The 23,618-nt window shown below is 42.8% G+C and overlaps 1 protein-coding gene across 4 annotated transcripts in view; it reads left to right on the top strand.

Moving 5' to 3' along the window:
- The window catches only part of TMEM117 (transmembrane protein 117), a 496,200-nt gene that overhangs the window by 26,194 nt on the left and 446,388 nt on the right, over positions 1 to 23,618 (top strand). For 2 of the 4 annotated variants that reach the window (XM_077870370.1, XM_077870368.1), the window contains exons 1-2: positions 8,656 to 8,795; positions 20,646 to 20,950. In XM_077870370.1, coding sequence (XP_077726496.1) covers positions 20,674 to 20,950 — 277 coding nt within the window. In that variant the 5' untranslated portion in view covers positions 8,656 to 8,795; positions 20,646 to 20,673. Of the gene's footprint in view, positions 1 to 8,655; positions 8,796 to 20,645; positions 20,951 to 23,618 lie in introns of those variants that run through there. The other 2 variants (XM_077870369.1, XM_077870372.1) reach the window with 2 other exon arrangements.

Here is a 23,618-nt window from a genome sequence, read left to right as displayed (position 1 = left end):
ATTTCTATATTTCTTATCTCATCGAAATTTATCATCATCCACTTAATTGCCCAAGCTAGAGATTGGCATTAGCACCTTTGGTGGGTGGGGACTGGCTTGGAGTATGCAGCGGGTACCAGCATGCCTTACCAAGTAGCTGCTTTCTTATCCAAGTCTTGCCATGTCTGTGTCGTTGTTTTACCCTAGGCTTTCTAAGTATAATCCAGTTCTTCTGGGACTAACCAATAATAACAAGAGCCTGATTTACTGAGGTTGGCTCTGTGTCAGGCCCTCTTCTAAGTGTTTCACATGTATTAGTCCAATTTTTCATGAAGCCATTGAATCCCCTGTTGTGCTCTGGCAGCTCAGTATCTCCTGAAGCTGGATCTCTCCTCCATATTTCCAATTGTCTCTGGGACATCTGCTTCAGAATCAAAGGTGTCATCTTCTAGCAATGATACCACCCATCTAACCGCAAACTCCAGGGTCTAGGATCCCTGCTATTGTTTTCTGCTCATGATTCCAGGGATATTGAGGTTGCCCAACTTGGAATCACTTTGAACCTATTTCCTTAGCTATGGTAAGTCGGGTTGTTGCCTACCCTAAAACAATAGAACGCTTCTGTCAGAAGGGCATTTGGAGATTGTCTGGTTCTATTTCCCTACTTTATAGATTTGGAAATTGAGGCCTAGAACCATAAAGTGATTGGCTAAAGGTAAGGGAGGAGTGTGGATTAGAACTGGGGATTAAACCTAAGTTTTCTGTTTGCAAGTCCATTGCTGGAATGCAAGCCCCGTCTTAGCAGATCTACATGGCCCTGGAATTTTTGTCTGTTTATTTCCTGTCTGTGCTTCCTAGACTAGGGTGCAGTAACTGCGAATGACTACACCACGGATGTATCAATCTGTGGCTGGCTGGCAATGCAATGACCAGAATACCCTTTGACATCAAGAACTATGGTTATAATTGTAGGATGAAAATGTTGAATGCAGTACATGTACTATTTAGCACCCCTCGCAAAGATACAATGGAGGCAATAGATAGAAAGTTGTGACAGCAAGAGCTAGCCTAATTATTCTGTCCAAATGTCCCATGAAAGAAGCTCATCTTGGCCACTCTTTCTAAAATTTTGACCCATATATTTTTTTGATTCTGTAATTCTACCTACTTTCTTCATAAAACATCTCATCGTCTAAAATTCTATCATGATAAATTTTGTGTTTACCATCTAAATACTCATAGATTAATCTCCATGAGAGCAGGGGCTTTGTGTTTTTCATCACCGTAAGGCCAGCACTTGGAAGTGTCTGACACAGAAGAGCTTCCTGAAAACGATGGTTTTACATTTTGGAATGGAAGCTTCAATAACAGGCAACACCTTGCCATTTGGAGGACTGATATATACTTCAACAAAGAGAAGCAAAATAAAGACCCAGTGCTGTGCAAGGCTGGAGTCAGGATGCAAGAGATTTGGAAAACACCATTGGAAGGGATATTTATAAAAAATAATCTTTATCTTAAGTAAATGACTTCTCCTGGGTTCTTTGATCCTATATTGATGGAATAACCCACTATTGTAGGTAGAATTATTACATTTAGACAGGGGATACTTGCTTATTTACAAATGTAAATGGAGTAGATTGAACAGTGTCCCCACAAAATTCATGTCCACCCAGTACTTCAGAATCTTTTTTTTTTTTTTTTTAAGATTTATTCATGAGAGACACACAGAGAGAGGCAGACACATAGGCAGAGGGAGAAGCAGGCTCCTTGCAGGAAGCCCAAAGTGGAACTCCATCCCTGGGCCCTGGGATCACGAACTGAGCCAAAGGCAGATGCTCAGAGCCACTCAGGTGCCCCAAACTTCAGAATTTGATTTGATTTGGGAAATAGGGTCTTTGTAGATACAACTAATTAAGGATCTTGAGACGAAATCACCCTTGGTGTGAGGTGAGTCCTAACTCTGATGACTGGTGTCTATAAGAAAAGGGAGATGGAAATTTTAACACACAGCGACACAGAAGAGAAAGTGATGTGAAGGTGGGTGCAAAGATTGGAGTGAGGCATCTTTACGCTGAGGAACACCAGGAGCCACCAGCAGCTGGGAGAGGAAAGGAAGTCTTCTCTTCCAGAGCCCTCAGAGCATGGCCCTGTTGACACTGGGATTTCAGACTTCTGGCCCCCAGAACTGTGAGAAAATACATTTCTGTTGCCATAAGCTACTACTGTTTGTGGCAATTTGTTATGGAAGCAAGAAACAAATACGGTGAGTACAGGAGATATTTGCTTACTCGTGGAAGGGAGGATGTGTGGATCCTACCATAGATAAATTACCTCACAATACTGCAAAGTTAAGGATTGTGACACCTAACACCTATGAGGGCTAACTTGGAGCAGATGATGGATGCTGTCTGTGAAACTCAGTTTTCTAAATGACACCCTAAGACTCAGAGGAATGGGCGAAGCAGGCCTCCAAGCTGAGTGGCCACCATGGAGGAGGTGACCCCAACAGTGAAAGAAAGCCTTCCAAGTCCCTTCTTTATTTCTTCCTACAAACTAGGGAGGTGGAAGGTGGGGAGATTTGCTCCCTCTAGCCCATGAGCGAGGCAGGGAGATCAGCCCTTCCAGTCTGGGGGCGGGTGGGCAGGGTGAGGCTTACTGTTTCTCATTTCATGGGTACCTGAAAATATGACCGATATCTTCAAATACAACAGTAAATCATTTTCATTTCTTATACTTTAAAATTCCTGGCGCCAAGTATTTCTTTTCCCTTCCCTTTACTGTCCCTCATCCTGTCTCCCTGCCCCCACCCCCTTACTGCTAAAAGGGCTGGAACTGAGGAGTCCCTTCTCAACACCCTAGCTTTCTCTGCTTCCCCGAATGCCGCATTTCATGGTCCCGTGACTACCTGCCCCTGCGAAGGGACCAGAGAATTCCTGCCTCTCCCCCTTTCCCAGGCTGCTTTTCTTTAGCCCCTCTCACTACTTTCTCTGCTCCCATCTTCCCTGTCTTCCTCTCCCTCTTCAGCATTTAGTTTTGCCAACCTCTAGGGAAGGAGCACTGTTCTGGGTTGTCCCATTTGCCTGTTTCCCTTTTCTGCTTGTCTAAATTCTCCTTATCCTTCAGTGTTTGTCTCAAGCTTCTTCTTCCATCTGGTCTTCTAGAGCAACTCCTAAGGACAGTTTTAGCTCTCCTTTACAAATTTTTATAGCCCTTACGGTCAGTTATATGCATTTGGCCCCAATCATACATCCCTTGTATTATTATTGATGGTGATTAGAAGACACTTCTTGTCTGCTCATTTAGATCATGAGTTTCCTGAGGAAGCAGACACACTGTATTTATCTTTGAAACCTCAGCATCTTGCAGTGCTTTGATGGTCTAGGTGCTCTGGATATGCTTATTGATTAGGTGGCGTATTTGGTACTTCTAGATGAAATCAGGAGCTCTGGAAGGCCAATAAATTTTTGTGTTCCCTGGAATCAAGCCTCCTCCCTTTGGGCGAGGTCTGTCAAACTGGTCTAAGTGGGTCTGTTGGAAACTTGAAGAAGGAAAAAGACCATTTGTTTTAGGAGAAACCAAGCAGGAAGAAAAGTAAGGTCAGCTCAAAACTGCCCAAAGGCAAATATGCCATTTGAAACCAGTAGTCACATTCCTGCGGATGAAGTCATCACTAGTCACAATCAATCACTACTGCCTGGAAGGGGGCATTGGTCAGTTTTTAGGGCCTCTGTGTACGTAGGAGTGGGCTGTGGGGCAGCGGAGAAAGTAAGGAGGAACTGAAGGGAGTAGTCAAGTAAACAATTGCCCCTCTCCCTCCTCATAAGAGGAAGGGTTCTTTGAAGGAACAACTATTGCATTTATGAAGATTCTTAGGACCCTGTATGAATCAGGGGTGATGCTGACCACCAAACAGGTGACGGCTCTACTTCTGCTATGACTGCTAGGTCGCCCTCTCTTTGCATGACTCCCTTGCTTTAAAAACTGTACATAAAAATCTCTTTGTCCAGCCACTTGCAGGATAAAGGAAAGGCTCGGTGAATTGGGCCTTTGAAACTAGTGAAAGAAACTATGGGACACGTAGAATATTAGCAGGGCAGAGAGGAAATGAATGACAATGATAATACAAAGAACATTTATGGAGAACTTAACATGGACAGACCATGTTAAAAAATGTTAAAAAAAATCTAACAAATATTAAAAGTGTAATGCACATTAGTTAATCCCTCTAACAACCTTTGAGGCATGTGCCATTACTGTAGAGAGAGGTTAAGTAATTTGCTCACTATCGCATTGCCACTATGTACATGGTTGAACCAGGATTCCAGAGCTCGGGCTCTAATATTTCAAGTAGTAGACATGCGATGAGCATCTTTTCCCAAGAAAAATTCAGGACATGGGACTAAAATATATTAGTACATATTGAGTACAATAGAACTAGACATTTGCAATTAGGATTCTTGAGGGACATGCTGGCGGTAAAGTCACAGGCCTTTAAATACCAAAAAGAAATTATGTTCAAATTTCTGTTCTTGCATCCTTGGCAATAAGGAAATTATGCTGTTTATATTTGGAGTGTGCAATTAGCATTGTCCTGATTGACCTATTGGAAGTTAAAAATAGTTTTGCTTAGAGTCCACCAAATCACTAATGAAAGTGTTTCCTGATAGACTTGCTAGAGATTACTGATGCTTCTTGGCTATAGCTTCCCTTTGCCATTTAGAGAGGATGTAGTTTGGCCATAATCAACGTTTTTACCAATTTTTGAAATGCATATTGAGCTTGTCTTTTTCTTCTTTAAAAACACAGAGTGTAACTGTATCACTAACCTACTGGGATATGTGTGGTGAACTGAGACATATTGTCTCATGTGGTTACTTCTGATTTCTGCACTTTGGGGTCAGATTTTACAAAGGAATTATATGTAAACAAGACACTTTTTAAAGCCCGTCTGCAAGGTTGACTTTGTATGTGGAGGTGGAGTAGACAGATGGTAGATAGTGTGATCTGAGAGTTTCCTATCACTGTCCTGACACTGAAGCTATGGCAAATTTGCTAATCTCATCTGTGGAAAAGAAATGGGGAAAAAAATGGTTTGGGTTACAGTATGGATGGGTTGAGTGGGAGATCTGAAGCTCTGCCATCTTGGTTTCTTCCTGAGGCTTCTATCTATACCATTTCTAAGAGTACTGGCCAACACTAGAGAAAAGGTTAATGTCTGTGAGTAAGCAATCACCCTCTGTGTACCAGACCAACAGATTTTGGCCATGAGAAAAGTTTTCTTGGAACATTAATGGGAAGGAAGAATGATCTTTTTTTTTTTTTTTTTTTTTAAGATTTTATTTATTTATTCATGAGAGACACACACAGAGGCAGAGACACAGGCAGAGGGAGAAGCAGGCTCCATGCAGGGAGCCTGATGTGGGACTCGATCCCAGAGTCTCCAGGATCAGGCCCTGGGCTGAAGGCAGCGCTAAACCGCTGAGCCACCCGGGTTGCCCCAGGAAGAATGATCTTTATGGACCACCTATCATGTACTTGACACTGTATAGGTATCTTACACACATTAGGGCATTTTATATCTCCCAGCAGGTCTGTGTGGTCACACCTGCAATGGAAAGTAACTGGAGAATGGGGAGCACGATAGCCTAATCCTAAGTAGATCTGACTTTGTACAGGCCAAATGACCTTTGTTGGAACCCCTGAGTCCATATCCAGATCTAACATCTTACCACTTTAATGGGGCAGAAAGGGAGATCTAGAGATTCTTATTGAAATTTTATAGTAGTTGTAGCTAGGGTTGTAATGGAACAGAATTCACACCAACACCAATAATCCCTATTTTTGGGTCTCCTAACTATAAAACCCACATCCCTTTCCTGGTACATGAGGAGGAAGTATAAGATAATGTGGATTAGCAAGTCATACTGTGGGCCTTCTGATCCTTACTCCACCTCTCTGGCTAGTTATGAAGTCTTCACATGTCTCTTTTCTGGAAGGCAAACATGGAAGTGATACTAATAACATCAATCCCCAGATCTACTGCAGAGATGAAACATTTTGATACATGGAATGGGCCTGGGAGATAGCAAGCCTTCAATAAGGTGAACTTTTATCACTACATGTTATTGTGACAAAGATTAAGTGTAGAGGCTGTTCTCCTGCCTGGTCTGTAGGTAGGGCTGGACTGGAGATCCTTGTTGGCTCAAAAAGCAAAGGGCACAATCTTCTTGGTCAGTGGCAAAAGGGAGCACGTATATTGAAGAAAATCTTGGTCATTTCAACATTTTGTCCCGGAGAGTTGTATTCTTTAAACCTTGAGGTCTCTCAACTAAGAGCAAATAGTAAACACTGGTTGAGCTTACTCTTAAATTATTATTAAAGAGAGTGAGATCATATGTTAAGAAGACAGGGATTCAGGGGATCCCTGGGTGGCTCAGCGGTTTAGTGCCTGCCTTTGGCCCAGGGCATGATCCTGGGGTCCCGGGATTGAGTCCCACAACGGGCTCCCTACTTGGAGCCTGCTTCTCCCTCTGCTTGTGTCTCTGCCTCTGTGTGTGTGTGTGTGTGTCTGGTGGGTAAATAAATAAAATCTTAAAAAAAAAAAAAAAAAAGAAGACCGGGATCCAAAGGTAGGGAAAACAAGTCACCATGTAACCGAGGACAGGCATTTCAGTTTTAATTAACTGAAGTCCATTCTAGCAGACACCATATAAGTCCACTAATTGTGGAGCGAGTGCTATCTCTCAAGTAGACAAAAGAGAAGCTGCTTATTAATATGTGCCCACTATCCTCTGAAACACATACTGTGTTATGTCTTACAGACTTCTGATGACGGAAAAGGGCCTCTGTTTTGTTTTAAGTTTTTCTTTTTTTGGGGGGGGGAGCGGGATGTGTTAACAAGCCACACACATCAGCATTATGCTGCATAATTTGTGAAGCTTTCATACTTTCCAGTTTCAACTGACTGAAGACTCCTTGCTTTAAATGAAGATACAAGGAAAATATAGCACACGGAACCCATGTTAGACAGTTACACAGTTTAATAGTCCTTTGGAAATTAATCCTGATTATAATTACAAAAACGGTAGGCTCTAATAATCTCTGGAATTAATCTACTCTTTACTGAGCCATTACTATAGTTCACTACATTCGGTGTTGAGGATGCAACAGCCGAGTACGATTTGTGTCTCTCCCTTCAAAAGAGTTCATGGCTTAGTGGGGGAGGAAAAGGCATTGCCAAAAGTACAGCCAATATAAGAAGTGTCATCGTAGCACATGCAAAGGGCTAGCACAGGAAACAGCTCTGTCTGGGAAAGCTTGTGAAAGCTTCACTAAGGAGAATCTTAACAAGCTAAGAATTCCACAAGATCATCACAAACTACAGTACAGTAGCTCCACGTGGAATAAATTCTTAGAAGATAGAACAGAGGTCAAAGCTAGTGAGAAGCATGGCAGTGAACTCCCAGCTGTGTCCCTGTAGTTTAGCTACGCTGCAGGACTTGGGAGTGGCCTTCTCTGCCCCATCTCAAAATCTGCTGACATCTCAGCTCTCCCTCTCGCTACCCAGGCACTCCTGAATCATGCTGCCATCGGGAGGGAGGCTATTTTTCTCCTCAGAAGTTTGCTACCGTAGGCATATGGGAATGATCCCATTTTCCATCTGACTATTCCAACTAGTGATCACTCCCACTAGCACAGAGTATCCATACACTGGACAGCAGCTTTCAATACTCTACAAGCAGCTGGTAAAGTGAGACAGCAGTTGTTCTTAGGGATGGAAGGATTTTAGTGTAGGTGCTGCCGAAGCCAGCACTAGGGATGGAAGGAAACAAAGGCCCACACACCGTGGAAGAGACGTTGCATCGGAAGCAAAGGGAATTGGCCGAATGTGGTCAAAGTTCCTCCTCTGCCATGCTGCAGAGAAATCATTTAAGCACTGCAGAATGAGAGGCTCCTGAGAGCTTCAAACTTCAAAAATGCTAAAGGTTGCACAGTGTGTGTGTATGTGTATATATATGCATGTGTAGTATGTGCATGTGTACCTGTATTTGTCCATTTCTAAGTGTATGAGTCTCTGTGTGTGCTTATAGATCTGGGGGTAAATGTGTGGATATATTTGCGTGGGTGTGTGTGTGTGTGTGTGTCAGACTGGACAGCCCGGAGAGTAAGTGTAAGCCTTCTCACATCCTCGCGGGCTGCCTCCTCCCCCACTACCTGCCCCCCCCCCCCGCCCCCCTGCACCGACTGACCAAAGCGGAAAGGATGCTCTATGACCCGAGACTGCATTCGAAAGTTTGCAGTTCTTGGAGGCTGATCCACCTGGGGACGTCATTGGCTCCCTGCAGGGTGGTGGATTTTAGGAGAAGAGAGCGGATTCCCGCAGGACGGAGGGACTGCTGCTGACACGCCGGGCTGTCGCCGAGCCCCCCCCCCCGCACCCCCGCCCCCGCCGCGTCCCCAGTGGTCCCCGCCTGCAGCCGCGGGCTCCGCAGAGGCGGGCCCGGCCGGGAGGGGAGGGCGCGGCGAGCGGGGGCGGCGGGAGGCCATGCCTCCAGCTGCCGAGGCCGCCCAACAGCTGGGGCCCTCGCGGTCGGCCCGCGGCGCCGTCGCCCTTGCGCTCCGGCGGACTTTGCGGAGGGCGCCGGCGGCGGCGGCGGCGGCGGCGGCGGCGGCGGCGAGTGTGGGCCGAGCCGGTATTTATAGCTCGGTGACAGCAGCGGCCGCGGCAGCTTCCCAGCGAGGCCGCCGGCGCGGCGGAGGGCTGCGGCCGCCCGTCCCCCGCGCTGCACACCCCGCGCTGCAGGCGCCCCCGGGTGAGTACGCGGCCCGGGCCCCGCTGCACCCCCGCTGCACCCCCGCTGCACCCCCAGCTGCACCCCTCGCTGCACCCCCCGCTGCACCCCCGCCCCAGGCGCGGCCCCGAGGTCCCCCGCCCTCCCGGGCGCCCGGGGATGCACGCGGCGAGGCGGGGCCGAGGGGCGCAGGGGGGCGGCCCGCACGGACCTTCAACTTTCCTCGCTTCGCTGCTCCCCGGGAGGGAGGGGAGCGCGCCCCGGGCCTGCCGAGGGCCGGCTAATGACATTAACAGGTTGCATGCAGCTCGGGGCTGTTCTCCTTAAAAAACACACCAAAACAAATCCCCCAAAAGCAAAAGCGAAAGAGAGAACTTGGGTGTTTACGAACTTTATCCTAAATAAAGCTGTATCGGTCGATTCCTATTTTTGAAAATGCCATTTAGGCCCACAAGTGTGTTAGAGCCAGGTGCTGACACTTGGGCTGCCAGGGTTCACTGTGCCCTGCGTGCAGCCATGGACTGTGTGTGTGTGTGTGTGTGGGTGTGTGTGTGTGATGGGAGGAATCATCACATGCTTATTTTAGTATTAATATGTCTAATGAGGGGACCCCTGGGTGGCTCAGCGGTTTAGCGCCTGCCTTTGGCCCAGGGTGTGATCCTGGAGTCCCAAGATCGAGTCCCGCGTCGGGCTCCTTGCATGGAGCCTGCTTCTCCCTCCTCCTGTGTCTCTGCCTCTCTCTCTCTCTCTCTATCATAAATAAATAAATAAATCTTAAAAAAAATAATATGTCTAATGAACTAAAGAGGGGGAAAGGGTGTGTTGAATAAACGTTTTTACTCCTGATTATAAATGGTATGCTGTTTGAAATCCATGGAAGGGCTTCTAGCAAGACTTCAGGGCTTTGTTTTGTCTTCAGAATAAAAGTTCTTCTCATTTATTGACTATAAAGAGTAGTGGAGTCTCTGTAAAAACTATTTTTGTTGTAAGATATTGAATTTAAAATTTTTTTTTGGCCATGCCTATACTTTCAAACACCCCGGGCCCCCTCAATCTGTGTGTAGTTAATTTTTCCTTTAAAGGTCCTATTTATTTATTCATGAGAGACACACACACACACACAGAGGCTGAGACACAGGCAGAGGGACAAGCAGGCTCCATGCAGGGAGCCTGACATGGGACTCGATCCCAGGTCTCCAGGATCAGGCCTGGGCTAAAGGCAGGTGCTAAACCGCTGAGCCACCTGGGCTGCCCCTGTGTATAGTTTAAAAGTAACCTGGATTTTGAAATTTTGACTCAGGTCTTTGTCCCCACCCCCATTCCACCTCCATCTGATCCTCATGCTCAGAAAGCAATGCTTGTCTCTTTAATTTGTGTCTTTAAATTGCCAACCATTTAAAAAAGTAATTTCGGATATGAATGAATTTTATTTTATTCATTAGCTGTTACTTTCTTTGGTGTGTGTTTAGATTCTTCATCATAAACAGATATCACTGAACAGGAGCTCTAAACATTTTTTTAAAAAGATTATTTATTTATTTATTCATTCATGATGGACAGAGAGAGAGAAACAGAGACACAGGCAGAGGGAGAAGCAGGCTCCATGCACCGGGAGCCCAACATGGGACTCGATCCCGGGACTCCAGGATCGCACCCTGGGCCAAAGGCAGGCGCCAAACCGCTGCACCACCCAGGGATCCCCAGCTTTAAACATTTTTTAAAGAATTCATTGGTGAATATTTTTTCATCTTTATAATATGAAAGGGCTCACACATACTTTGCCATTTTAATGAAAAGGTAACTAATCTCTTTGTTAGGAGACAACCTCAGACCTAACTTTGCTTCAACTTCGCTGTTTTAAAAACTCTCATGGTTTAGTACTCATATCCCAAAGACTGCAGGATAAGAAGCAGGGAAGAGAATCATTTAAAGGTTGAAACAATGTGAAGAGAAAGTCTGGGAAGTGATTTATGGATGCGATCCTCTAATTTAGCAAGGGTACCACAAATACCATCCTGGTATCTATGTAAAGCCACTTATGGTGGTTTCATTGATTGACTTAAAAGGTTGCTTTTTATTTTAAAGGCTGTGTGGTCTCTTGTTTTGGATTAAAAGCAAGAAGTTCCAACTTCTGTTATTATTGCTATTTTTTTTTTTTTGACGATTTTATTTACTCATGAGAGACACACAGAGGCAGAGACACAGGCAGAGGGAGAAACAGGCTCCATGCAGGGACCCCAATGTGAGACTTGATCCTGGGACTCCGGAATCATGCCCTGGGCCAAAGGCAGGCACTAAACTGCTGAGCCACCCAGGCGTCCCTATTATTGCTATTTGTATTTGTAAAACCTATATTAAGGATTCACATTATGTAAAATGCTGTATGTCGCCTCCTCAAGTCTGCCTTTTCATCTAACATTTCAAGATAATATACCAAGACCTATCCTCAGGGCTGACCCAGGCAAATATATAGTTTGTTTCTCCATCTTTCTGCCATTCCTCCTATATGGACTTGAATATCCCATTATCCAGAATTTATTCTCTCTGGAATGGAATCTTTAGTTTTTTTTTTTTTTTTTCCTACCCAAGGCTGATCTGTTTATCCTACATGATCCATACATTTTTTTTTTTTATTTAGTAATTAATCAGCAAATATTTGTTGAGTGCCTACTGGGTGCAAGTCATCACCTAGTACTTACTCCTTCCTCATGCTTCTACTTCCTTCCTGTTGGAACTTTGTTCTGTATTTTATACTTCTCAGTGTAGAGGACATATTAGTTATTAAGAGTATTGACTTTGGGGTCATACCAAGGCAGCTGTATGACCTTGGGCAGATTATAACCTTTCCAAGTCTCTGTTTCTTCAGTGGTAAATCCATAGGGTTGGTATAAGGACTAATTGAGGTACTGAATGAAAAGTGCTTGCCTGACACATACAAAATACTAAAAAATGTTCATTTTTACTGTATTGTTCATATCTGCTTCAATGGTGTTCATCTCAGGAAATGGCAGCTTCATTCTGGGTTTTGCCAGGCCCTATCCACATCCAATACATCATGTAATTTTTGGCAACATTTCCTCTTAAATCTATCTAGAAGTTCATATGTTTCCAACCATTGGACAGGTTGGCCCTTCTGACTTGTAAGTTATATGTATCACTCTCCTGCTTCTCATCTTAAACAGTGTGAAAGCCTCCATGCACAGATTGGCCTTAGGGCTGGGTCCTGAAAGGCCATGTCACAATGCCATTCCACCTTGTAGACCTCATCTCCTTTTATACTTCCCTGCCTCTACCCCATCCAGTCACATTAGCTTTGTCTGCTGTTCCTTCAATGCATTGATCATGCACGCAGCACAGGCCTTGCAATTTTTTTGTTCTCTCTGTCTGGATGGATCACTCTTTCCCAGTTGTCTGCTTGCCTCCCTCCCTTCTTTCAGGTCTCTGCTCAAATGTCACCTTATAGTGAGGCCTCCTCCAACTGCTCTCATTCCTGACATTCCCTAGTAACTTTCTCTATCAACTCATAGCTTTCTAAAATATTATGTATCCTGGGGGATCCCTGGGTGGTTCAGTGATTTGGTGCCTGCTTTTGGCCCAGGGCGTGATCCTGGAGTCCCGGGATCGGGTCCCATGTCGGGCTTCCTGCATGATGCCTGCTTCTCCTCTGTCTGTGTCTCTGCCTCTTTCTCTCTCTACCTGTGTCTCTCATGAATGGATAGGCAAAATCTTAAAAAAAAAAAAAAAATATATATATATATATATATATGTATATATATATATTATGTATCCTTTTTTTTTTTTTCCAGTTTAATGCCTTTTTCCCTCAATAAGACAGTAAGATGCAAACTAGGGTATTGTCTGGTATAACCCTCATGCAGAGGCCAGTGCCTGGCACAAATAAGCAATTGGTAAATATTGAGGGAATGAATGATGAACGTTATCATGGAATTAACAAATCTGGACTTCATCACTTTCCAAATATGAGTTTGGATAGGTAATGCAAGCTTTTTGAGCCTTATTTTCAATATTTGTAAAATAAGGATAACATTGGGATGCCTGGGTGGCTCAGCGGTTGAGCGTCTGCCTTTAGCTCAGGGCGTGATCCTGGTCTGGGGGTTGAGTCTGTATCGGGCTCCCTGCAAGGAGCCTGCTTCTCACTCTGCCTGTGTCTCTGCCTCTCTCTCTGTGTCTCTAAATAAATAAATAAAATCTTTAAAAATATCTTAAAAAAATAAGGATAACTTCATCCTTTACTTTGTGCAGTTGTATTAAAAATTCTTTAACACTGAGAATAACATGTAAAAATCACTCAGTGAATGTAATGCATAGTAGTTGATGTTACTTGGGTTTAACTGGCCTTTGGAGTAGGAAATACATGAAAATGACAGGCACTTTACAGAAGAAATCTCCTAAGTCTTCACTACAGTACTCAGGGAAGTACTTTTGTTGGGATTTTACTGGTGAAGACATAGAATCTCAGAGAGGTTAGGACTTTGCCCTAGATCACAGAGCTCATAAGTAGCAGTCAGGTAGACCTGACCATATTTCTCTACCACATTAGGCTGCCTTTGAAAAACAGATGTTCCTGATTCCTTAGAAACATTCTAATATCACTCTTTTTTTTAAGGTTTTATTCATTTTATTTGACAGAGACAGCACAAGCAGGGGGAGAGGCAGGCAGAGGCAGAGGAGGAGGGAGAGGCAGGCTCCCTGCTGAGCAGGGCTCCATCCCAGGATGCTGAGACCATGGCCTGAGCCCAAGGCAGATGCTTAACCAATTGAGCCACCCAGGGGCCCCTCTAGCATCATTCTAATGGTATGATTTTCCCACTAAAAACACTAAGAGGTACAATGTGATATAAATATAGGCTGCTATCTTTATTTATCTTTTAAGTAAATAATGTTAAATGGTTGGAAGCTGTGACCTTCCTTTTGACCTATGATTTAATGAAATTAATTAATTAATTAATTTATTTAAAGACTTTTTTATTTATTCATGAGAGACACAGACTGAGAGAGAGAGAAGCAGAGACATAGGCAGAGGGAGATGCAGGTTGTTGCAGGAAGCCCGATGTGGGACTCGATCCCGGATCCCAGGATCAAGACCCCAGGTGAAAGCAGGTGCCCAACCGCTAAGCCACCCAGGTGTCCCTTGATCTATGATTTTAAAAGAAATTATCCTAGGGATTAAATGAAATGATCGTTAAGGTGTTCTGTGAACTGGGATCCCTGGTGGCACAGTGGTTTAGCGCCTGCCTTTGGCCCAGGGCGCGATCCTGGAGACCCGGGATCGAATCCCACATCGGGCTCCCGGTGCATGGAGCCTGCTTCTCCCTCTGCCTATGTCTCTGCCTCTCTCTCTCTGTGACTATCATAAAAAAATTAAAAAAAAAAAAAAAAAAAGGTGTTCTGTGAACTGCAAAGAACTTTATGTATGGTATGTAATACTATGCTAGAACTAGGTAATTGAATTAGCTTTTACCTTTGTCTTGTGCTAATCCAGCCAAGAACTGCTCAGAGTATAGCCGTGTGTGTCACAAAGTGCCTACCACAAAAAGCAAAGTACAGGAAGTCTTTTTAAAAATTATTTTTCAAGAAACTGGATTCTAGGTGTTTAAAATAAAGTCTACACCGTTGGCACAGTCATCTTTAAAAAGCCCTTTAATAAGAGCTAAGACAGGTTACCTGTGAATTTTCAGGCATAGATACTAAGGAGCTTCAAAAAATCTGGAGGAATTCTTTTTTTTTTCTTAATCTTAGAATAGTGCTCCACAATGGAAATGATTTGCTCATGTTACCTGGTGAGAGATTTCTAGATGTTGAGACCCACATTAGCAGACCTGTGTATTCAGTATGCTCTGCTTGGCTAGTAATAGTGTCTTTTGTAGAACATATTAGTTCATCAAGGATTTTTCCATATGCATCTGTACATTTTTTAAAAAGCAAATGATATACTCCATCTTGATCATACTTGTCATTATGGAAGAACTGTTCCCTGAGCCAGGGTCCCTGCTGAGAAAAGTGAAATTCATCCTCCTGAAAGCCTCCAGTGTTTCCTTTTTTGTAAAGGTCCTAATAAATAATGGAGGCAGGGTACTCTGCTATAGTCAAATTGTTACGGCACTTAGGGCATCTATGTTGTCGTAGCCTAGGACTTAATTATTTTTCACTTAAACTGTTGAAATTGCCTATAAATGCAGCTTCTCCACTTTCATTATGTCTCATACCAATTTTTCTTTTTCTAAGCTGAGAGAGACATCTTTCCCAAACTCTGCTCCAATCGGTCGTATCACTCTTCAGTTCTGAAACTTTTCATTCTCTGTTCTCCCTTCAGTAAACTACAGAACAGCACTTCTGTATAATCTTCCTTAAATTGCCTGCAAATTATCTTTACCGCTCCCAAGATCTCCTCAAGTTATGTGTTCCAGCCACACAGAACTACAGATGCACCTCTGAAGCAGCAAGTCCCTTTCTGCCTTTGCTCAGTGTCCTCCCAACATGAGCATCCTTACCTCTTTCCTCTTTTCCCTTTGCATTCCTCTCTGTTCTTAGCCTTTCTTAGCAGAAACACAACACCTGTAGTAAAATATGTCAGATTCATAGTATCTACTATAAATATTAGTGCACCATGACTGATGGCCTGTGGATTATCGGACAGTGTGTAAAGTTCCAGCCTGTAGTTACCACCTTCTTCCAATCATTGCCATAATTTGGGAAAGCAGAGGCTTCCGAGGTATTGGTAGCGACATCTACCTATTGGTGCCATTACTTATAGGAGGGAAGTGGTTGGGGTCGATTAGTCTAGCTCTCAGAGTTGGAAAATCACCGAATGAGCATCAGTGATGCCCTGCAAAAGAACAGTCAGATCAACTCGACTCCTTAGACAGATGCTCAGAGAAGAAGAACAAAACTGAAACAATCCTGTCTCAGCCACATGACCAGCTTTCTGATCATGCTTGCAAGGTCCACTGGACTAGTATTAGTGGACTCACTCATCCTCCAGTATTGGGAATCTTTTATATCAGACAGCTTTATTATCAGGAACTTTCTAACCTACATGTCATGGGCAAGATTTTGGAATTTGTCTTTATGTAGGGAAGGCATGGTACAGAGTGTTAAAGCTTGGTGGCTTGGATTTGAATCCTTGCTCTGGCACTGGCTCCTTTTGTTACTCGGTATGAATTACTAAGCCCTAGGTCTCAGTTTCAAAATTTATAAAATAAGAGTTTTATTTTCTTCTTTGGGCTGCTCTGAAATTTAAATACAATGTGTAGAGCTCGTTAGCATAGTGCCTGGTATATGGTAAATACTCCATAAATGTCAGCCCTGGTGATACTGGTGATAACGAAGAACCTGTGCTAAAAAGGGATGGTGCTGGCTGTGAGCACATCACTGCTGCTGGCTGAGTCAGCGTGGTGGTTTTGGGGTTCCAGTGCTTTTCTCCCTTCCTCTGTTAGCGGAAGCTAATGGCAGGTTGCTGTGCCTTCTCATCTCACCTAGACCATGAGAAGGCTTTTCTTTATAAGTGTACCACTCACCTCATCCGGTAGAGGTTCATTGATTGCCCACTTTGAGCCTGGCCCTGTGCTGTGGCCTGGAAGTGAACAGCCCTGCATGACCGTACGACCTAGTGAAGGAGACACACACGTAAGCCGATAATTTTACTCTAATGTACTATGAACTAAGATAAATCACATTTATTTAAGATAAAAACTCAGCTATGGTAGCAGAAGTGAGTTTAAAAAAAATTAAGAGTTTGCCGACTATGTACACGGTGTAGCATCATCAATTTGAACAATATCAATCCTGGATTATTATTATTATTATTATTATTATTATTATTTTAAAAGATTTTATTTATTTATTCATGAGACACACACAGAGAGAGGCAGAGACACAGGCAGAGGGAGAAGCAGGCTCCATGCAGGGAGCCCGACATGGGACTCGATCCCGGGTCTCCAGGATCACGCCCTGGGCCGAAGGCAGGTGCTAAACTGCTGAGCCACCCAGGGATCCCCTCAATCCTGGATTATTAACATGAGAGTCACTGAATGATCATATTGCTTCATGTGAAGGAAGAAGTAAAAACAGTTATCGGTGCTCTGGATATCTGGTACTTAAGGCTGAGATGAGTAGGCAGGCTTTGGGTGCCTTTGTGGATGAAATCAGGAAGTGGGGATAAGTAGAAGTGTTATTCAAGTTATTTTGTAGGTTCTTGAAATTTGGGACCCCCTGGAAGACATCTCTTCAGCTTTGGCATATGAAGCAAGAATAAACATCAGCCATGTTTAGCGTAAAATAGAAAGACCAATAATCCAGCTAGTGTCTAAGCCACTGAATCTGTTAGTAGAAATAAAGAATAGGCCACAAACCCAATGGGAGACAGTTTATTGGAAGAAACGCTTTCAGATTTGCAGTCTATGAGAGAGATCAAGGGCTAGGAATAAATTTGGACTCAAATGCTGGTTCTTCCACTCGCTGGGTGGGTGAATTCAATAGGCAGCAACTGCTCTGGGCCCTTGCTTACCTGTAACACGGGGGTGATGGTAGCATTCGTGGCATTCCTGTGGGAATTCAGACCTGTCCAAGTGCAGGATTGTTGCTCAACACTATAGTTGTCTCTCTTGAAACAATATAAATACTGAAAAGGAACAGCTGTCTCCAGAATTCTTTGAATGTTCTAATTCAGTTTGGGCATGTGGACATTACATAGCCCACAAAACAAGATTCTAATGTTAAAAACAACAACAATGAGCATATGCTAACCCTCCACAAAAAACAACGATTGGTTAAAAAAACAAAGTCTTATGAATTCAATGTTCTGAATCCTGCCGCATTGCTTGTGTGTGGGTGGGGGAAGGGAGGCGGTGGGGAAACTGTGCCAGAATTCCCCACTGGTAAGAGAAGCAGCTTAGAAACCTGGTTTTTTCCTCCTCCTCTTTCTTCTTCTTCTCCTCCTCCTCCTCCTCCTCCTCCTCCTCCTCCTCTTCTTTTCAGAGAGAAAGAGAAGGGAAGGAGACAGAGGGACAGGAAGAGAGAGAGAGAATCTTAAGCAGACTCAGTGCTGACCTTACATCCCAATGGGGGTGGTGGTGGTGGGGGGCTTGATCTCACAACTCTTGAGATCTTGACCTGCGCTGAAATCAAGGGTCAGGCACTTAACCACCCAAGTACCCTGAAACCTGTTAACTTCTTAAATGATACTCTTGTCCTGTTCTGATGGGCATATAGGAATGAGTCCTTGCTTCAAGACTCATTGGCCTTGAAGTGATTTCTATATTAACTATAGGACATTTCTAAAAATGTTGCACGGAACCGAATTGACAGTCCTTTCTGGCATCCTTGCGTACTGAATATCATGAAAATGCATGATGCTCATTTTTGTTTTTCACCACTTTGCTGTCTTTGGTGTGAGAACCAACTACTGCTGTGTTGGGTGATGAACTTCACATTAGGAAAAAAATCTTTCTACAGTTGCCATTCCTAACCTGTCTGAGCTGCAGCCCCTGGGGACAGATATTTCGGAATATTCACGAAGATCACAAGGAACTTAAAATTGCTTAGAAGGTTTCTGAATCCAAGGCACAGCGACTCTTTGTTTTGCTGAGTTTTCCTGCTAGTCCTTTTGTGTGTTTACATTGCTTTTCTAAAATAGATAAGACAAGTCTCCATTAATTCAGATTGTGACTTTAATTGCTACTCATCACCCCAGACTGTTGGACAGGGACTTGGGAGCCCTGGAACCTATTGTCAGGGCTTCCATGGACTTAGAGTTACTTCAGGCTTGTGGCTTGATCTTTGTGCTTTTAGCCATGTGTAAAATGAGATTATTTACCAATGGGAAATTTATCAGTTTCCCAAAGTGCTTGGGATTTGTGAAGGATTCTTTCACTTACATAATTTTTCCCTGGTTAATGGAGTATACACTGTAGAGTTAATATAGTCATCTCTAGAGAAGAATATGTCTCCAGGAAGCATTCAGAGGCTGACCTCCCTGGGGCTGGGCCCTGGGTCTACCTTCTTTCTAAAGTAAAGAGAATTCCTGGAGTTGACTGGGCTGTCTGACTTCAGAGGCCCAGATCAGAGCTCTCCTGCTGGCCGGCTCTGGGCAATTTACATAATCTGTGTGAGCCTCAGTCCCCCCCGCCCCCCCAAGATGAAGTGATGGGAATGATGATGATACTATTTCAGAGGGTTGTTATGATAAAAATGAGATAATGAAGCATGTGTACATCCAACACAGAGCCTGGACCTCACATGATGTAGGCTTTGTAAGGGTCCTTTTTTCTCCTCGTTCTACACAAATTGAGAAAGAATAAAAAAGAATTGGCAGATTTCAGTGCAATTACCATCTTTATAGTTATTTTTTAATCTCAGTTTTTATTCAGCTCTGTGGCTGAAAACAAAGCGAGATAGCTTAGTCTGAGCCACCAGATTGGTTCACCAAAGCTGAACTGCAGAATTGGAGAGACTTGGTGGACCTAACGCAGGCTTGTGTTCTTTATAGGAAGGCTGGCTCCTAAGGAAGAAAGAGGAGCTAAGCAAGACTTTGGAGGTGTGATCTGGACATCAGCATTTTTGTTTTTGTTTTTGTTTGTGTATATCAGCATTTTTAAAAAGCTCTGTAGGGACACCTGGGTGGCTCAGTCGTTGAGGCTGAGTCGTTGAGGTCGTGATCCTGGGGTCCTGGGATCGAGTCCCACATTGGGCTCCCCGTGAGGAGCCTGCTTCTCCCTCTGCCTGTGTCTCTGCCTCTATCTCTGTGCCTCTCATGATTAAATAAGTAAAATCTTATGTTTTATTATTTTTTAAAAAGATTTACTCATTTATTCATGAGAGACACAGGCAGAGACACAGGCAGAGGGAGAAGCAGGCTCCCTGCAGGGAGCCCGATGTGGGACTCGATCCTGGATCCTGGGATCATGCCCTCAGCCACACAGGCATCCCTAAATAAATAAAATCTTAAAAAATAATAAAAAATAAAAAGCTCTGTACTCTCAATGCACATCCAGGTTAGGACACATGGCTGTAGGCACATTATGTTCTTTGCCATGCCTCTGTGCCTTTGCAAATGCCTAGACTGAGCATTCTTGCCTTTGTCACAGGAGGGAAAAATTCCTACTTATCTTTCAACCCTGAACTTGAGTGTGTCCTGCCCTGTGAGATCTTCCCCCTTTTCCTCACTTCCCACAAGCAGAATTGTCAAATCGCTCCTGCATGCAAGTAACTACTGTACCATAGACTTAGCTATTTCCTAAAGCATATTCTGTGTTGAAATTATTTGACAACTAGATTATGAACATTTTATAAAAGTCCATACACATACATAAAAAAGTCCTTTTGTGTAGCAAAAGGTCTGAGAGTTGTCCACCAAATTATGAAGGGATCCTACCTAAGAAGAGAGGGATATGGGCAGAGGAGGATGCTATTTTTTTGTTAATATGTACTCAGTTTACTCCTACATTGCTGTAATTTTTAAATGACTCTGTATTATGATTGTAGCCCAAAAATAGTTATTTAAAAGAAGAAAAGTATTTTTTTTTCCTGGCATTTCCTCCAAAGGGGTGACCTCTACAGGTCATCTCCGTCATCACCCTGATTTTAGACAGTGTTTTTCCTTCTCACGGCCCTTCTCCCCCTGCTTTTATTCTCCTTCCTTTCCACATCCCTATGCGGTCAGAGGTATGATTAGATGGCAGTGAAGGTACAGCATTTACTTTCCTCAATCTCAGACTTGTCTTGGTGCCATAAATAAGTGCAGGTCGCACCTTTTCTAAATGCCTCTTTATTAAGCTGTTATAAACCTGAACAGGTGATAGGAAGAGAAAGACGGTTTTCCTGCTCTAACTCTGTGTATCTTTTCTTATGCAGGTAAACAACGGAATTGAAGTTTTGAAGGATGGGTAAAGACTTTCGTTATTATTTCCAGCATCCCTGGTCTCGCATGATTGTGGCTTACTTGGTGATCTTCTTTAACTTCTTAATATTTGCCGAGGACCCAGTTTCTCATAGCCAAACAGAAGCCAATGTTATTGTTGTTGGAAACTGTTTTTCATTTGTAACAAATAAATACCCTAGAGGAGTTGGCTGGAGGATTCTGAAGGTGCTTCTATGGCTACTTGCTATTCTCATAGGACTAATAGCTGGGAAATTTCTGTTCCATCAGCGTTTGTTTGGTAAGTACCCATGAAATGTAATGTTGATAATTATTGAACTCTATTCCTCAAGATAGAGCGCTGTTATTTCTAAATGCCAATTTAGGATGCATTTTGGTTTGCCCTACAGCCTTAATTTGTGATGCATGGTTGTAGCTGGGTTCTTCCGCTATGCTCTGTTCAATTGTGTACTTTTCTATGGCCTAAGGAAAATTAGCATGAGGTCAAATTAGTGCTAAACTTATTTTCAAAAAATGGCTTTAGAGCTAAAATTAATGTGTGTGTAATCTTATAAATAAATAAATAGTACGTAAGTATATTAAAGAGTTTGCCTTCATGTCACACCATATTTTCATTAAAATAACTTAATCATTGCTTATGTATTTACATATATTGTTCATTCTGGGAATCAGAATGGTAACTCTACCTTTTCACCTTCTTTTTTTTTTTCGAACATTGGCTTTAGGATGCTTATTTTGAGCCTGTTCAACCGAAGGACAATTAGTATAGAACAGACAAAGACACAAAATTAGTTTAAGCTGAATAAGGTAATTTACTGTAAGGATACTGGGATATTTCACAAAGACCAAGGATAGAATTTATTTTGATGCTTGGGATAAATGGAACCTGGGGCTTGACTTCTATCAGGATCCTCTTTATCCCAACTTTTCTGTTCAATATCTGTTTTATTCTCTTCACACTGAAGATCAGTTTACATCTACTCAGAGACATTGGCTTGATTCTTTTGGTCCTAACGTTTAAACTCTTGGAAAAGAGACTAATGTTGATCCAGTTTGAGTGTGTTTTCCACCTTTTGCCTAATTAATTTTAGCCAGGAGATGGGCAATATTTATCCAGCAAATATTCATTGATCACTAATTAAATGCCAGGAACGATTCTAGAGAGTGAGTCAAAAAAGCAGGGTCTATGCCTTCATAATAACTTACATCCCACAGCAGGGAGAAAGACACTAAACAAATTAACGTATAATATACAAAGAGGTGATAAATGCTATGGGGAAGAGAAAGTTTTAAATGGCGGGGCCAGTTAGAAAGAGAACTTAGTAAAAAAACATTGAGTTTAGTAATTATAAGATCATAGGTGACACAGTGTGTGTATTTCCAATCTAGAAGCTTGGTTAGAAACAGATGGTGGTGGTTTAAGGAAAAAACAAATGAAGAACATAGATATACACACATGTAGTATTACTTACATATACTTTTCAATCTCTATTCAAATTATGGTCATGTGTTTCTATTACATAAATTTATAAAATGTACATATTTAGATTTATTATATATGTACATAGTTTGGAGCAGTTTGGTGAGGAAATGAAAGGAGATAGGAATGGAAGAAGGAAGGATTTTGTTGTTGGTGGTGGTGGTGATGCTGGTTTTGAGGAGGAAGATTAATTGATCATCTTGTCATTTTGGGGGAAAGGGCTAGATTGAAATGAAGATAAAGACATAGAAGGAGACCATCTCTGAAGGCTTCTCTGCTTTGTGACTTAGGACACAGATAGAAATAATGGCTCTAGTGAGGACAGGAGGAGAGACCCTAGTTCCTCCAAAATTGTCATAAGAGAGATAAAGGTTTGTATTCTAATTGGTACATTGTCGTGAAGGGGTAGAGAGGTAAGTGGTATTCTGGTGCTTTCTATTTCACTATGAAGAAGGGAGAGCTAAAGATAAAGGTGGATGGATTGGATGATGCAAGGGGTTTAAAAAAGTGGCTAAGATTTGGAACAGCATAGATAATAGCTGACTATGGACAAACAAAAGGGTTACTGTTGATCACATAGGGCTGTTGGGGTTAGCCACTATAAATTGGAATGACATCAATATGAACTGCTAAGCAGTTTTCTTTATGAGAGCTCAGTCACCTGGAACTGAATTTGAGGGTGATTCATCTGGGTGGGGACTGCTCAGGCTTGCTGTATTGGAAACAAAGGATGGAAAATAAATACAGGATTCTAATAAAAAAGTTATTGTTTTGATTAACAGAGGGTCTGGCTGGGCATGGAAAGGAGGTAAGAGAGATTGATGGTGTGGGAGGAGCAGGCAAGGACTAGAGGTTTGGATAAAACTGAATAGGTGAAATGGAAGTAAGAAAAGGGAAAGGATTTATGGATGTAGTGAGATGCCGTGTTGTAATGAAGGATAGCCATTCGTTAGTGGGTGATTCCCAACTACATTGTGGCCTTTATGAGTGCCAAAGCAAAGTGCAAAGACAGGTCATGGCAGAGAGGGTATCTAGAAACTGAGTGTTAGTTGGGCCATCCACCAAATACTGAACAGGCATGCTGTTGTGCATGACATTCATAAAGATGAAAGATGTTAAGGGTGGGGGGTGAGTGGGAGAGGGTCAGTTTCCAAAAATGGTTCAGGAGTGCTGGCAGACAAAACAATAAATGTCTATGACAGGCAATGACCAGATGTGTTTGTAATCCATTCCAGAAATTTGCTCAGTGTAGAAAGGTAAGGCAAATTTAGACAAAATATCCAATTTGGAGAAAAGTTATCTACTTATATTGAGATTGATTGATTGGTATTAATAATAAGGGCAGATCATTTGGCTCTGTAATTTCTACATTTTATTGTTACTCTATTATAAAATCTTATGTTTTATAGTAAAATCACATTTCATTAATGGCTTACTTTTATTTCTCCTCTTGGGATAAATAAATTAG

This window comes from Canis aureus, chromosome 25 (genome assembly GCF_053574225.1).
Source record: "Canis aureus isolate CA01 chromosome 25, VMU_Caureus_v.1.0, whole genome shotgun sequence".
Classification (NCBI taxonomy): domain Eukaryota; kingdom Metazoa; phylum Chordata; class Mammalia; order Carnivora; family Canidae; genus Canis; species Canis aureus.
Note: the sequence above shows the minus strand (reverse complement) of the source record. Positions and strands in the feature narration are given on the sequence as shown.